This window comes from Mesoplodon bidens, assembly GCF_964165515.1.
Source record: "Mesoplodon bidens genome assembly, chromosome: 10".
NCBI classification, from domain to species: domain Eukaryota; kingdom Metazoa; phylum Chordata; class Mammalia; order Artiodactyla; family Ziphiidae; genus Mesoplodon; species Mesoplodon bidens.
Genome location: NC_138172.1, coordinates 77,436,530 through 77,449,349, shown reverse-complemented (window position 1 = coordinate 77,449,349; position 12,820 = coordinate 77,436,530). Strand labels below are relative to the sequence as shown.

Genomic DNA, 12,820 nt, shown 5'->3' with positions numbered 1-12,820 from the left:
TCCTCATCCTAAAACACGAGAAATTCATTAAATCCAGGAAAAAACAAATCCCAATATTTTTTTTCAATCCTATATTTTTTTTCACATGACATTCATATAATGGCTCTCTTCAAGTACATGCAAGTTATGATTCTAGAGTTCAGTCACTTCATCTTATAAAGAAATGGACATCAAGAGAAGAGAAGTGAAGGGACTTGATCATAGTTATACTACTTTGTCAGGAGGAGAACCCAAAATAGGATAAAGGTCTTGAGAATCCATGTTCAGCCTTTCCTCCACATTACCTGGCATTCAATAATATTTGTTTGGTAATCATTTTTAAAGAGGTCTGATTTAATTGGGGAGAAGAGAATCAAATATTTTCACCTTCAGTGTTTTTAACCACCAAGTATTAAAATTAAACATTTTTCCAATGGAGGTCCTGAGGGAATCTGTTTTCATTCACAGAAAAGGACATGTGTAACTATTTCAATTGTACATAAATGGTTATACTTAAAAATTTGAAGACGACAGAAAAGTAATTTTTTTTTACACTTAAAACCTCCCTGAATTTGTTTCCTTCCTTTTTTTCTTGGCAAAGTGAAAGAAATTTCAGACTAGTCTTATGATAGGTACAGATCTTAAAATAATGAAGCCAAAATTAATTGATTCACGTCATATGTAACTTTGGTTGAGTACCTAATAGCAAAGAAATGCTACTAATGAGAGTAGAGATTTATATAAAAACAAGACATAGTCCTACCACTAGTGGCTTATAATTAAATAGGATTTGGAGCACTTGATAAAGACACATTATTCCTCACTAAAAGTGAATTTAAGAAATGTTATCTATTTAGATAGATATGCTAATTCACTTTATACATATGAAAAACAAAGGACTGTATATAATTAAAAATAAGAACATGTATTTTTTCAGTGAGAAAAAAAATCATTTGCGAAGAGAAAAAATGGGGAAGCTAAGCAAAGGAATCTCAGAGGTTAAGTATTATCAATACTGAGCTGAAGATAAATACCACCAACAGTTGTATTATAAGAAAGCGAGACTGAAATGGCTGTCTTCCAGTATGGACACAAAATTACTGAAATTTTATTTCTTTTTATTTACTGTGGGTTATTTTGGAGAGGAACAAGATGATTTCACGTTGGTAATATAAAGCAAAGTTCCAAGATACATTAATGAAAATGAGTTCACTGGAAAAGTACAACTGTGGTAGGATGTATGTGTTAGATCTACAGGATTTGGTCCTGGAGGGTCTTTATGTTTTAGCTAAAGTATGGTGACTGCATTCTAAAATGTATGCTAAAGGCAGTTCAAATTCATTTAAAATGTCCAAGACAAGAAATGCCATAAAGAAAAAATCTGTTTTTGGAAGATTCAATAGCACTGGACTGGGATGTTGTGAAGATAACATAAGGCATTTACTTGGTACCTAATCAGTGTACAATAACTGTCAGTTGTAACGATAATTAAGAGATCTGTATCTTTATCCTGGCTCTGCTACTAAGTAAGTTATGAGCATGAACAACTCTACTTCTCTAGGCCTCAGTTTCCTAACTTAGACAATGAAAGAATTAAACCAGACCATCCTAAGGAGTCATTTCCAGTTTAAAAAAATCCAATTATCCGTGTTGAATCCAGACACCAAGGAATAGTCTCACTATGTAAGCAATGTTTCTACCTCAAGCCCCTCAAAGAATAAAGCTAAATAAATTTTTTCATGGTCCAGTTTGCATATAATTATTTTGATCCAATATTTACTTGATTTAAAAATGATAAAATACACACAAAAAACAGTTTCCTAAAGTGGTTCTAATACAGAACACTTGAGAACCTAAGTACATAATATTATTTTAAATATACTTAACAACTCAATTCATACAGATTGACAAATGCAATGGAAAAGTAGACCACCGAAAGATTTTAAGAGATTAAACTTCACATTCTGTAAATTCTACAAAAACAATAAACCACTGCATATTAGTATATCACATTAAAATGTATTTTAAAGCATACTTCCCCTCTTAAATGGCAGTGATTATACATTAGTGCAACCACAGGGTACTTGTAAACTTTTTTCTGTTCCACATCATTCATGCCCATGATAAATCCTGTTTGGTCAGCTCCACGGTCTTTCTTGGGTCTGAGCTTTTGGGGTTTTCCTATTTTGACAGTTACAGCCTCTACCCATAACTGTAGCCATCCATCCAGAAATGCCCACTGTCTGAGGTTGGAGGGAACAGGTGGTATAGAGGTGAATCTGAAGAAATCTCTCACCTTTCTAAGAAAAGGGGTGTGATTTAGTGATTGGAGACATAACTGAATACTATAGACAGTTTATACTTATCACTTTTTAGGCAGGAGGCTTTGTCAAATTGAATAAGGTTCAGGCTAGAGACAGCTTTAGTGTGATTTCTGAGTTCTCTCTCTCTAGGACCCTAAGCGTTAGGGAAGGGGAGATTAAGAAAAGATTTATGTCGGCTGACTTCATCTTAGCTTTGCTTTTAACGTGCTACTGAGAGGCTGATGATAACAGATGTTTCTTTATTAAAAGGACCTGTCCACCCGAGCTTTAATCAAATAAACTGCGTTTTTCATATATTGAGATTCTTGAGAGCTAGTGACAAATTCAAGCTGCAATGGGATATGTCACAAAGCACTCTTTTCTGTTTTCATCAAGATGCGGTCGGTGGCTGTCAGGAAGTCCTTAGCCTGTGTGCTGGAGAGCTAACCAGTGAACACAGATCAACTAACGACAGGGCACTGACGGAAAACGGCTTCTTCCCTTGAGATCCAAACATCATCTCAACTTGATTTTTTTTCATCCTCCTGGCAAGAAAAGGTACATCAACTTCCTTCAACACTAGGGAAATCTCAAAATGTTTATTCATTCACCTCCCTTTAATGTAAAGTATGCACACTTTAACGGCAACAGAAAAGTGAATTATCAAATTTCAGTGGTAAATACTGACACGACAGGTTAAATATGTTCCGTGGTCATTATGTACGTATGTATTTTTCCACATTCCTATTGTCTGCTTCAGGTCTAAGATGCTGTCTCCCTCTGGCATTTCCTCCTCTAAGCAAGCTCTTCAGCATAGAATAGCAGCTCGAAGGTCGAATCTTCTTGCTCAAGGTAAGTGCTCAGGATTTGACTCTTCCTTAGAAAACACTGGGCTGGGTCTCACTGGAAGGCCTTGTGTGATCCAATCAGATTGCTTTTGAACAAAAAGAGGAGTCAAAGAGACCTTGGGTTTCCAGATAAAAATAAAGTGCTGCCCCCTATAAATCACAGTCTCTGTGGAGTAAGGTGTCTTCCTAAAGAGGTAGAAATAATAGGGGGTGTATGTTGCAGATGCCCGCATTTCAATGATAATGAACACTGTATCTTTAAGGGCTGCATCTTTAAGGGCTTAAAATGGACTGACTCCACTCATCTCTCTGATTTTTTCATAAGTAAGCCAGAACACCAGTGACCAAGGGGTCTGAAAGATTAACCAAAGAAGTTAGTGCATATTTCAAAGCAATTATAAATCTTCTACATATATGCATACACATCTTTGAATGATGAACTCATTTTGAATCCACTTAGGCTGAAAACAAGTATTTTGGTATTTCACCTTTGTAGAGCACCTTATAATTTACAAAGCATTTTCATGTCTTATTTCTCACAGATTTCTCTGAACAATTTACAATGGAAAGGAAAGGTACTGATATCCCTATTTTACAGAAGAGGACACTAAGACTTAGCAATGAGATGCCTGTTAGCATGTTGTAGAGCTAGACCATGGGCTTCTGGCTTTCCAGGGTTCCTTTTACTGACTGTTACTGGATAAAAGGCTAGGGCTCAGCATGCCTGAATTCTAGGCTGGGCTCCTTGCCTCTACATGTTGTTTACATATGGAGCATGACAAGGAGGCACTTAAGAACTTGAAAGTGAAGATGAAAGATTATCCTTTGAGAGTTAGGTCATAAAACCAACACCTGGTGTATCACCTAATGAATATAAAAATTCACATTAAATGGAGAAAAGGGCTTTTAACTCAGAAAGAACTGACTATGAAGGTGTAACTGTGCCAAAAGGAGTTATAAGGGAATGAGGATTATCCAATAACAGAAGATAAAAACGCTAAAGACACAGAGGGAAATCACAGAGGGAAAACTGAAGTAGCCATCAGAGAAAGTGTGTCTGGGATCCAGTTCTTATCTGGTTTGGTTGATAGGTTATGGGTAATACTGATCAGAGAGGAACTCTGATCACATTAGAGTGGAGAAATAAGCTTAAGCAATTAGAATGTAAAATGTATTTGGTTAGAAAGTTTGTAAAGCAATATTTATGTCATTCGTGTTTGGAAATATATATATATATATATATATATATATTTTTTTTTTTTTTTTTTTTTTTTTTTTGCGGTACGCAGGCCTCTCACTGTTGTGGCCTCTCCTGTTGTGGAGCACAGGCTCCGGACGCGCAGGCTCAGCAGCCATGGCTCACGGGCCCAGCCGCTCCGCGGCATGTGGGATCTCCCTGGACCGGGACACGAACCCGTGTCCCCTGCATCGGCAGGTGGACTCTCAACCACTGCGCCACCAGGGAAGCCCCGTGTTTGGAAATATTGCGCAAGTTATACTGGTAGACTGAGAATATAATAGTGGATTTAGGAGAAGACATCTTAGTGAAATGTACGAAGACATAGGCAAAATAAAAAAATTGTGACGAAACCACAGTCTTGTGACAATAAAAATGAAATGAGCCAAGGATATGATTGCAATTGGATCTAGAAGCGGAGGTCTTAGTTAAGAATGGACTAGGCAATCATTCCTAATTGCTCTGGTAATCAGACTTCTTCTTCATAGCACCCAAACTATATGCAAATGAAATAAATATTAATCAGGGATTGAGCAAAGCAAGGTCATATTTTCTCTAACTAGTGGAAGGAACTAGGATTGGGTTTAGCTGGGTTTTGAAGAGGAGTTAAAGAGGAAGATCACATAGCCAAATAGCATGCATAGTATATAAACAGGATATACTGAGACTCTTCGTAGACACGCACGTGGCCGGTACATGCTTTTACTTGTTTTTTCCTCACTGGCATAGTTGTACCACTGAAAATAATCCAAGTGTATGTGAACCCATGTTGTCATAACTGCTGGAAGAAAAAAGTTTTTCTCCATTCCTACTACTGTAGGGCTCAACACATAAGTGCTCTTGGGTTTATCTTTTTCAATATTAAGTTCACAAATAAGCTCTTCCTATTATGGTTCTGTGTTCAGCAAGCAACCTTCTGATTATAACTTGGCTCCCATATAGCTTGAAGTTAGCTGTCCAGAGGACTTCAGCATCTGGATCACTGGCCAAGTGTATTTCTCAGTGTGGCTGAGCCAATGTTGTGCTCCAGTCATTGGTTTCAATGAGTTTGGCTGAAGGGTATCTGTATGTGTAAGGCCAGTTTACTCGGAAGTGCTCAGGAGTTAGGCGTCTAAGCTCAGGGTTCTGCACTGTGATAGATCAACGAGGCAGTGCCACCCTGGTCATCTTTGGTGGCAATCCAGCCTGTCTCTGGTAACATTTCTCCATCACCACGACCTGTCTCTTTTCTTTTAAAACTTCTATAATGAGCTGTAGGATCTTGAGAAATTCAGTATACTGTCTTAGTTAGGAGCATGGGTTTAGTTAGAGTTGAACAAACTTGCAGTTAATTCCCAGCTCAGCCATATACTAGCTACATGAACTTGAGCGAGTTTCTTATATACTCTGAGCCATGTTTTTCTAATCTGAAAAAGGAGGATAACCCCACCTATTCTACTAGGTTCTTGTAAGACTTAAAAAAATAATTAATGTGTGTAAAGAGCTTAGCACAGAGCTTGTCATATATTAAGCACTCATTTTTGGGGTCATTTATACTTCCTGAGTCTCACGTATAAAGAGAACGGGTCAGATCAAGCGGTCTCAGCACTCCTTTGTACGTGATATTCTCCCTGCCCCTCACTTCTCCTGACCGATTTTGTTTTTCATCAGTGGTCTCACCCGTCCTTGTAGTCTCTCACACTAGAAACATCAAAGTCCCATTTCCTTCTCTCCCTCCTTCCCTTTCTCCATCTGATCGTTTACTAAGTCTTGTGGAGTCAAGCACAAATGTTCCTGGAATCCATCTTCTCTCCATTTCTACAGTCATCTCCTGGCTAGACCACTGCCGAAACGCTCTTTCTTGTTCTAGCTTTCAGTGTAGCTTTGACATTGCTGCCACAGTAGTCTTGTCCCCAAGCAAATCTTAGCACATGGCTTCCATGTTCAAACAGATACTTGCTACCTGCAGAGTTTCACCTAAACTATTGAACTTGCCCCCCAAGATCTTTCTCACCCTGGTCCCTAAGTGCTTCTCTAGTGTTCTCTCCCACCACCTGCCCGCTGAGGACCTACTGTCCAGCCGCACGGAATTTTCTGCAGTTCACCAGACATATCGGGGCCATACATGACTTGGTGCCCCTGCTCATGTTGCTCCCTCATGCTTTTCTTGACCTACTGATCAAGAAAACACCTACTGATCCTCCAAAGCTCAGATCAAATATCACCTCGGGGAAGGCTTCTGGGACTTCCCAAAGAGTTCAAGCCATTTTACTCCACTATCTGTGTACTCCTGTTTTGTTCACAGCACTGGTAGCCTCTTTAGTAAGACTACATCCTCTGGAGTCAGACTGCCTGGGTTTGAGTCCCTGGCTCCACAGTTACTAACCACCCAGACCAGTCAAGTTATTCAGACACTTTACGCTATTGTTTCCTCCTCTATAGAAGACAGAGATGATAGTAACCTACTAAATAGATAGTTGGGAGAATTCAATGAGTTAATCTGAGAGCATGATTAGCATAGCACTGGCCATATACCAAGTGATTTAGTAATATAAGCTTCATAATTTCTGTAATTTTAACTACTTACGTGTCTATCTTCTCCCATCACATTGTACGCTCCTCTAGCGCAAAAAAAAAAAAAATAAACAACTTATTTCTTGGTGTTACCAGCACTTATAATAGTGCCTGGTTCATGCAGGCCAAGTCAATATCTTCCTTTCCATTAAATATCCACAGATTTGAGATAACTTCAAGGTACAATCAAGACAATCAAAATTGTATTTTACAACTTAGGTATGCTTTTGTATCAGATATTGCCAAGGGCTTTGGCTATTAATTTCATGTTAATAGATAGATACCTACTACCCTTGGTGATGTCATTTATCCCCAAAGCTTCAGTTATTATCTGTGTGTAGACAGTGCTCAAATCTCAATCTCCATCCTCATGATTCTAAGATCCAGGCCAATATATTAAGCTAGTCATCTAGACATCTCTTCTTAGATGACCTATGAGTATCCAAAACTTACCATATCCAAACTAAACTTGTTATTCTACCACAAAATCTTCTTGCCTGAAAATGGTCCCCATTTTAGGAAATTATATCATTGTTTGCTCAGGGCAGGAATCTGGGAATGAAGCCCGACTTTTCCTTGCCTTCTCCAACCATATCCCCATCCAGTCATGTTCTTTTTTATCTCCTTTCTATCTCCTAAATATTTTAAAATTCTATCTTCTTCTCTCCCCACTGCTATATTCCAGTCCAAGTTATCATTATCTGTCATCTATCACTACTCCTGGTCTTTCCTCAACCCACACGGCAGCCAGAATGGTCTTGCTAAAAGTGCACACATCATCAAGCCAATGCCCCTCACTCTCATGGGTCCTGTGGTCCTTCCTGATCCGGTCCCTGCCTCTCTCTGGCCTCATCCTGTGCTGCTCTCCTCCACATCTCCGTACCTTGGACAGCTGGGTTTTCTTCAGTTCTTTGAACGCATCATATTCTTTGTCTATTCCATCTAATTCCTCCACCTAGAATGTTCTTTTCTGCCCTTTTGACCTGGCAAACTCCTACTCATTCTTCAAATCTCAATTCAGAAGTCCATTCTCCAAGGAGGTTTTCTTAATCTCCCAGGCTAGGCTGTCCTTACTTGCTATATAGATTCTGATAGCACCAGGGATCCCCACCCCATGCCCCCGACTCTTCCACTCATTGCTGCTGGTTTCTTACTCAGTGTTTGTCCTGACCTAGACTGGAAGCTCCTGACCTAGACTGGAAGCTCCAGCACTGGAGCAGGGGCTGAGACTCTTAGGTTCATCCCAAAGCCAGGCATTGAGTACAGGGCTTTGCATGGAGTAGGTGCTCAGTTAATATTATTATATCATATTGTGTAAAGTATTGATGGTTTGAATTTCTAAACCCATAACTCATTCATTCTTTCAAATATGTTCAAACTTACCAAATACTTGAGTACCTTGTTTTTATTATATTTGTTGTTACTTCCATAAGTCTATCTAATTCTACATCTTAGTTCACTTCAGTAAAAAATAGCATCCAGAACAAATAAAAATTATATAATGTTTTCTTCCTAAGCAGAGCTTTGTGGTGATAAGTATTAATGGGTAATGCAACATTTATCATCAAAGTAACTAATTTTGTTTGAAACAGTAACATTTTGATAGGAATGGTCTCTAGTATGAAATCTGTATACCTGTCTCAAAGTATAATATTTTGGCTAAAAAGCAAAAGGCTTTACATTTCAGAACAATCTATCCACTGGCTTTCTAACAACATAATATCAACCTATTCATTTCTGATGTAACTGAATTATTTTACCTTAATCTACCAAGGGACTTGGAGGTAAAAGAAAATGAAAAGAGATGTAGAAAAGAAAGAAAGAACCATGTTTGGGGGCAGAACCATGCCAAAAGCCAGAAGAGAAAAGGAAAATATTTAGAGAGGAAAAGTGATTTAAGAATCAATATAAAGAAAACAAAAACAAAGGCAGGAAAAACCTAACTTTACCATTCGCAGCCAAGAGGGTAAAAAGCCTTTATAGAGACTCATGAATCCTTCTCCTTGAACAGCCTGAATCAAGCAGTCAGTTGATGATTTATACAGAAGTCCCCTAAAAAGGAAAGAAGACAATTTTGTTAAATTTCTTATGTGTAAATAGATGTATAAACAGAATGTTTAAATGGTCTAAGAAAACTTACTTAACTATTTTCTGCTAGCTTAGAAAAAATAATATTTGTGGTTCTTTATATAGAGAGCACCTCTTTTGAGTTTAAAGATATTTTCAAGGTTGAGTTTCCTGATTCACCCCATCCTTGGTCTGATAACTTAGAATTCACTCCACCTGATCTCTTCCAGAGAGAACATACTGTTTTATATCAGGTCAAATTACCCATGTTACCTCTAAGTCCATAAGCATCTGAAGGAAGTGCTCTGGAAATTCTCAACAGAGTGTATATATATATATATATATATATATATATATATTTTTTTTTTTTTTTTTTTTTTTTTTTTTTTTTGCAGTACATGGGCCTCTCACTGTTGTGGCCTCTCCCGTTGTGGAGCACAGTCTCCGGACGCGCAGGCCCAGCGGCCATGGCTTACGGGCCCAGCCGCTCTGTAGCATGCGGGATCTTCCCGGACTGGGGCACGAACCCATGTCCCCTGCGTCGGCAGGCAGACTCTCAACCACTGCGCCACCAGGGAAGCCCAACAGAGTATATTTTCAAAAACTCTTTGAAAACAACAAAGTCATAATAAACACCTTGTGTCTAAATAATACGATGGGTAAATTAGCTTATTTCCCCAAAGGCACAGTACTTTTCCATCAGACACAAAGCAGGTAACTGCATAAAAACAATTTCCTGGTTGAACACATGTAAACACAAAAATACATTTCCATCAAGAATAAATACAGGGAAGGGTCTTTAAAGGACAGTATTATTACAGACATTCAGATCCATGGATACTGAAGACTTTCTGTCTACCTTCCTTGTTTATCTCGCGGTTGATTCATTATTCGGCTTTTGATGACATCAGCGGGTGTTCCCAGAATAGAAGCTACCAGTCCAGAACATAAACTATAGATACAAATAAATGAAATAGAAAGATAATATGTAGCAGTTTCTAAATTTTAAGGAAAGGGGATTTGATATTTAGAAAGAATGGAATACTAAATCTAGTACTATAATATTCTTCATAATAATGCTGTTTTAGCTTAAAATCAATGATAAATTAATTCATTAAAGAGGTAGAAAAAAAAAGAATCTCCAGTCAACAAATAATACATTGAACATCTGCTGTAGGCAGGCACTCTTGTGGGCAGTAAACAGGACAGATAAGATCCTGTCCTCAAGGCACTTACTTGGGAGAGGCAGAGGAGAAATGAATAATTTCAGATGTGGTTAGTGCTATGAAGAAAATAAAATGAGATCATGTGATAGGAAGTAACTGGGTGACAGGCAGTCATGGAAAGGCTCGTGGGTGATGGCAGGTCTCGACATAGATGCTTCCTTCTCACCAGCTAGATGAGAGACTAAAGAAGCAGGCAGAGAAGGCTAATTTAAGGAGTTTGATTTATTCTCGATGCGAAGGGAAGTCATTGAAAGGTTCGTAAGTGGGGGAATCACATAATTTGGTTCATAATTACCCCCTCTTGAGAAAGGCTTCTGGTCAGTTACTCAAGACAGACAAAATGGATGTGGCCAACCCACTACAGAGTAAATCAAGATTCTGTAAATGAGTGACTAAACAGTCCAGAGACCACCATCAGTTCATTATGAATGTGGGCATGAGCGAGGCAATACAGTAACATTATCGACATTCCATAACCCAAGAACCCATTCACTGCTGTAAACTTTTCCAGGAGAAACACAGACGATGAGAAGAGGGGTGGCTACCCTGAATCACAGGAAATGGAAGGCCCAGGACCCAGGAGGTAGCAGCTAAGTCCACAGACTGGGATCAGGGAGGTCAGACTGGGCTAATGGAAAGCGAGAAAGAAAAACTGTGGAAAACTTTTATGTCCTTCTGGAACATCAAGTACCTCCCAGAGATACGGATCCCTGAGCTCCATGCCAAGCAAGGCTTTTGACGTTTCTGAAGGCTCTGTGGTAGGGAGGCTGAAGTTGCCTTAGGAATCTTCACACTCTATTACTCTAAACTGCTGCAGCAGGAAGTCCCCAAGCTCTTTATGACTCTTTCAGGTCAGGATTGATTGTTCAAAGTAGAAACTCACTTTAGGAATTCTTGAATTCAAGAGAAGGAGCCCGTATGACCTAGTTACATTTTCCAGCACATGACCCGACTGTGCATGTAACTTTTCTTGGGTCTTTGTCCACGTGACAGGCATTGCCTAGGTGGAAAGAACTTACTGTTTCACCATATATATCCCAGGAGGTGTAGACTGCTGCTCTTTTAACATTCTTTCCTATTTGTTCAGATACTTTGCAAGTCCAAGTTTAATATCATTTATTTTAATATACCTTCATGTTTTTACAAATGTCTCAACTAACACAAAATTCACCTAAGTTCTAAAACTTAGGTCTACTAGAAACAGCATACAAGACCAATCAAGAGGTAAGGAAGAACAAAAAAATAGGATAGAAAAAGGTACACAATTTCCCCCTCTTGGCTCAAAAGATTGGAGGGAAACACTACATTTTTACTTGTCCATTTGCTTCAGAGAGGCTGGGTGCCAGCTCTGCTTCATACATAAGTGCCAAGAGTAGAAATGACTTCTACCAGAGTGTTAATATTATTAATAAATTCTATTTTTACAATGTAGGTAGCCCTCATTAATTAGTAGTCATTAACTAATTAATTTACTATTAAAGGATTTATTTTTACCTGTATAATAACCACATCAAGAACGCCCTTTGGCAACTGTTGCCCCATTTGGCCCACAGAGACCTTAGGGGCAGCTGCCAGTGGCCTGCCTCATCCTCTTCTTATCAGATTGTTTTGAGGAGGTAGTGTGATCTGGCTAGGCTCCTTTAAAAAATAAATATTAAAAGAGAGCAAACAGTATATTAAGGAGGCCTCAGGTAAGATGGTCAAAGTGAGAAGAGAGAGGAGTAGAAGGAACGTCAGTTTCATCAAGCTACTTGGCATGAACATTGCTGCTTTTTGCTATTGACCTTTATCACTCCTTGCTAGTAACACCCCAAAGTGAGGCCCAGGACATGGCTAAAGTGATAACGGACCGAGAGTGATTGGGTAAGTCTTCTGTTCTCTGTAGGAGACCAGATGGCCATCTGCAAGGCTAGTTTGTAACAGTCCATCAGCACTGTCAGAATCAGCAATCTTCTTCAGGATCAACTAAATAATCATGCTCATCTGTGATCTTCACACAGTATAAGCTAACCTTTTACACAGTTTTACCTCTCAATAGCCTCGTGATTTAAAAAGAGGGAAGAGGGAATTTTTCTGGTTTTTCTGTTCTGTATAATTTCCTGAATTAATTCAACACCCCCACCTTTCTGCTGCATCCCGTAGTAACGTACTTTGTCACCTGCCTCCCCACCTCCCTAAAATCCTAGCCACAGTCTTCTGCTGCTCCTCCCTTGCCCAAGAGCTTCATTTTACTTACACTATTGTTTTTAATTGTGGTAAAATATACATAACATACAATTTACCATTTTAGCCATTTCTAAGCACACGGTTCAGTGCTTGCGCCATTTTTACTCTTCTTCTTCATACCAGATTCCTCTCCCTCAGATACCAATGGCTTGTATAAATCTCTCGATTGCACAGCTGCAATCCCCTTCAAACCTCCATGATCGCTCATTTTACCCTGTGACACAGCCTGCAGAACTTCCAGATCGCACAGCACTGTCTACCTACTTAGCTGTGAGTTTGTGGTTAGCGACTTTCAAGCTGCCTCACATACTCACAGACTCCTACCAACCCAGTTAAAAACCTGATCCAGTGCGTGGAGCTCAAGAATGAACCAAGTACCAG

The 12,820-nt window shown here is 39.0% G+C and overlaps 1 protein-coding gene across 6 annotated transcripts in view; it reads right to left on the bottom strand.

Moving 5' to 3' along the window:
* Positions 1 to 888: 888 nt before the first annotated feature.
* Positions 889 to 12,820, bottom strand: part of SLC25A27 (solute carrier family 25 member 27) — a 28,514-nt gene continuing 16,582 nt past the window's right edge. Inside the window, exons 7-10 of one of the 6 annotated variants that reach the window (XM_081247329.1) lie at positions 9,847 to 9,939; positions 8,870 to 8,972; positions 6,934 to 6,967; positions 3,129 to 3,216 (exon numbers count right to left, since the gene is read on the bottom strand). In XM_081247329.1, the coding sequence (XP_081103455.1) occupies positions 6,938 to 6,967; positions 8,870 to 8,972; positions 9,847 to 9,939 (226 nt within the window). In that variant the 3' untranslated portion in view covers positions 3,129 to 3,216; positions 6,934 to 6,937. Of the gene's footprint in view, positions 3,484 to 6,933; positions 6,968 to 8,869; positions 8,973 to 9,846; positions 9,940 to 10,414; positions 11,852 to 12,820 lie in introns of those variants that run through there. The other 5 variants (XM_081247328.1, XM_081247327.1, XM_081247326.1 and 2 more) reach the window with 5 other exon arrangements.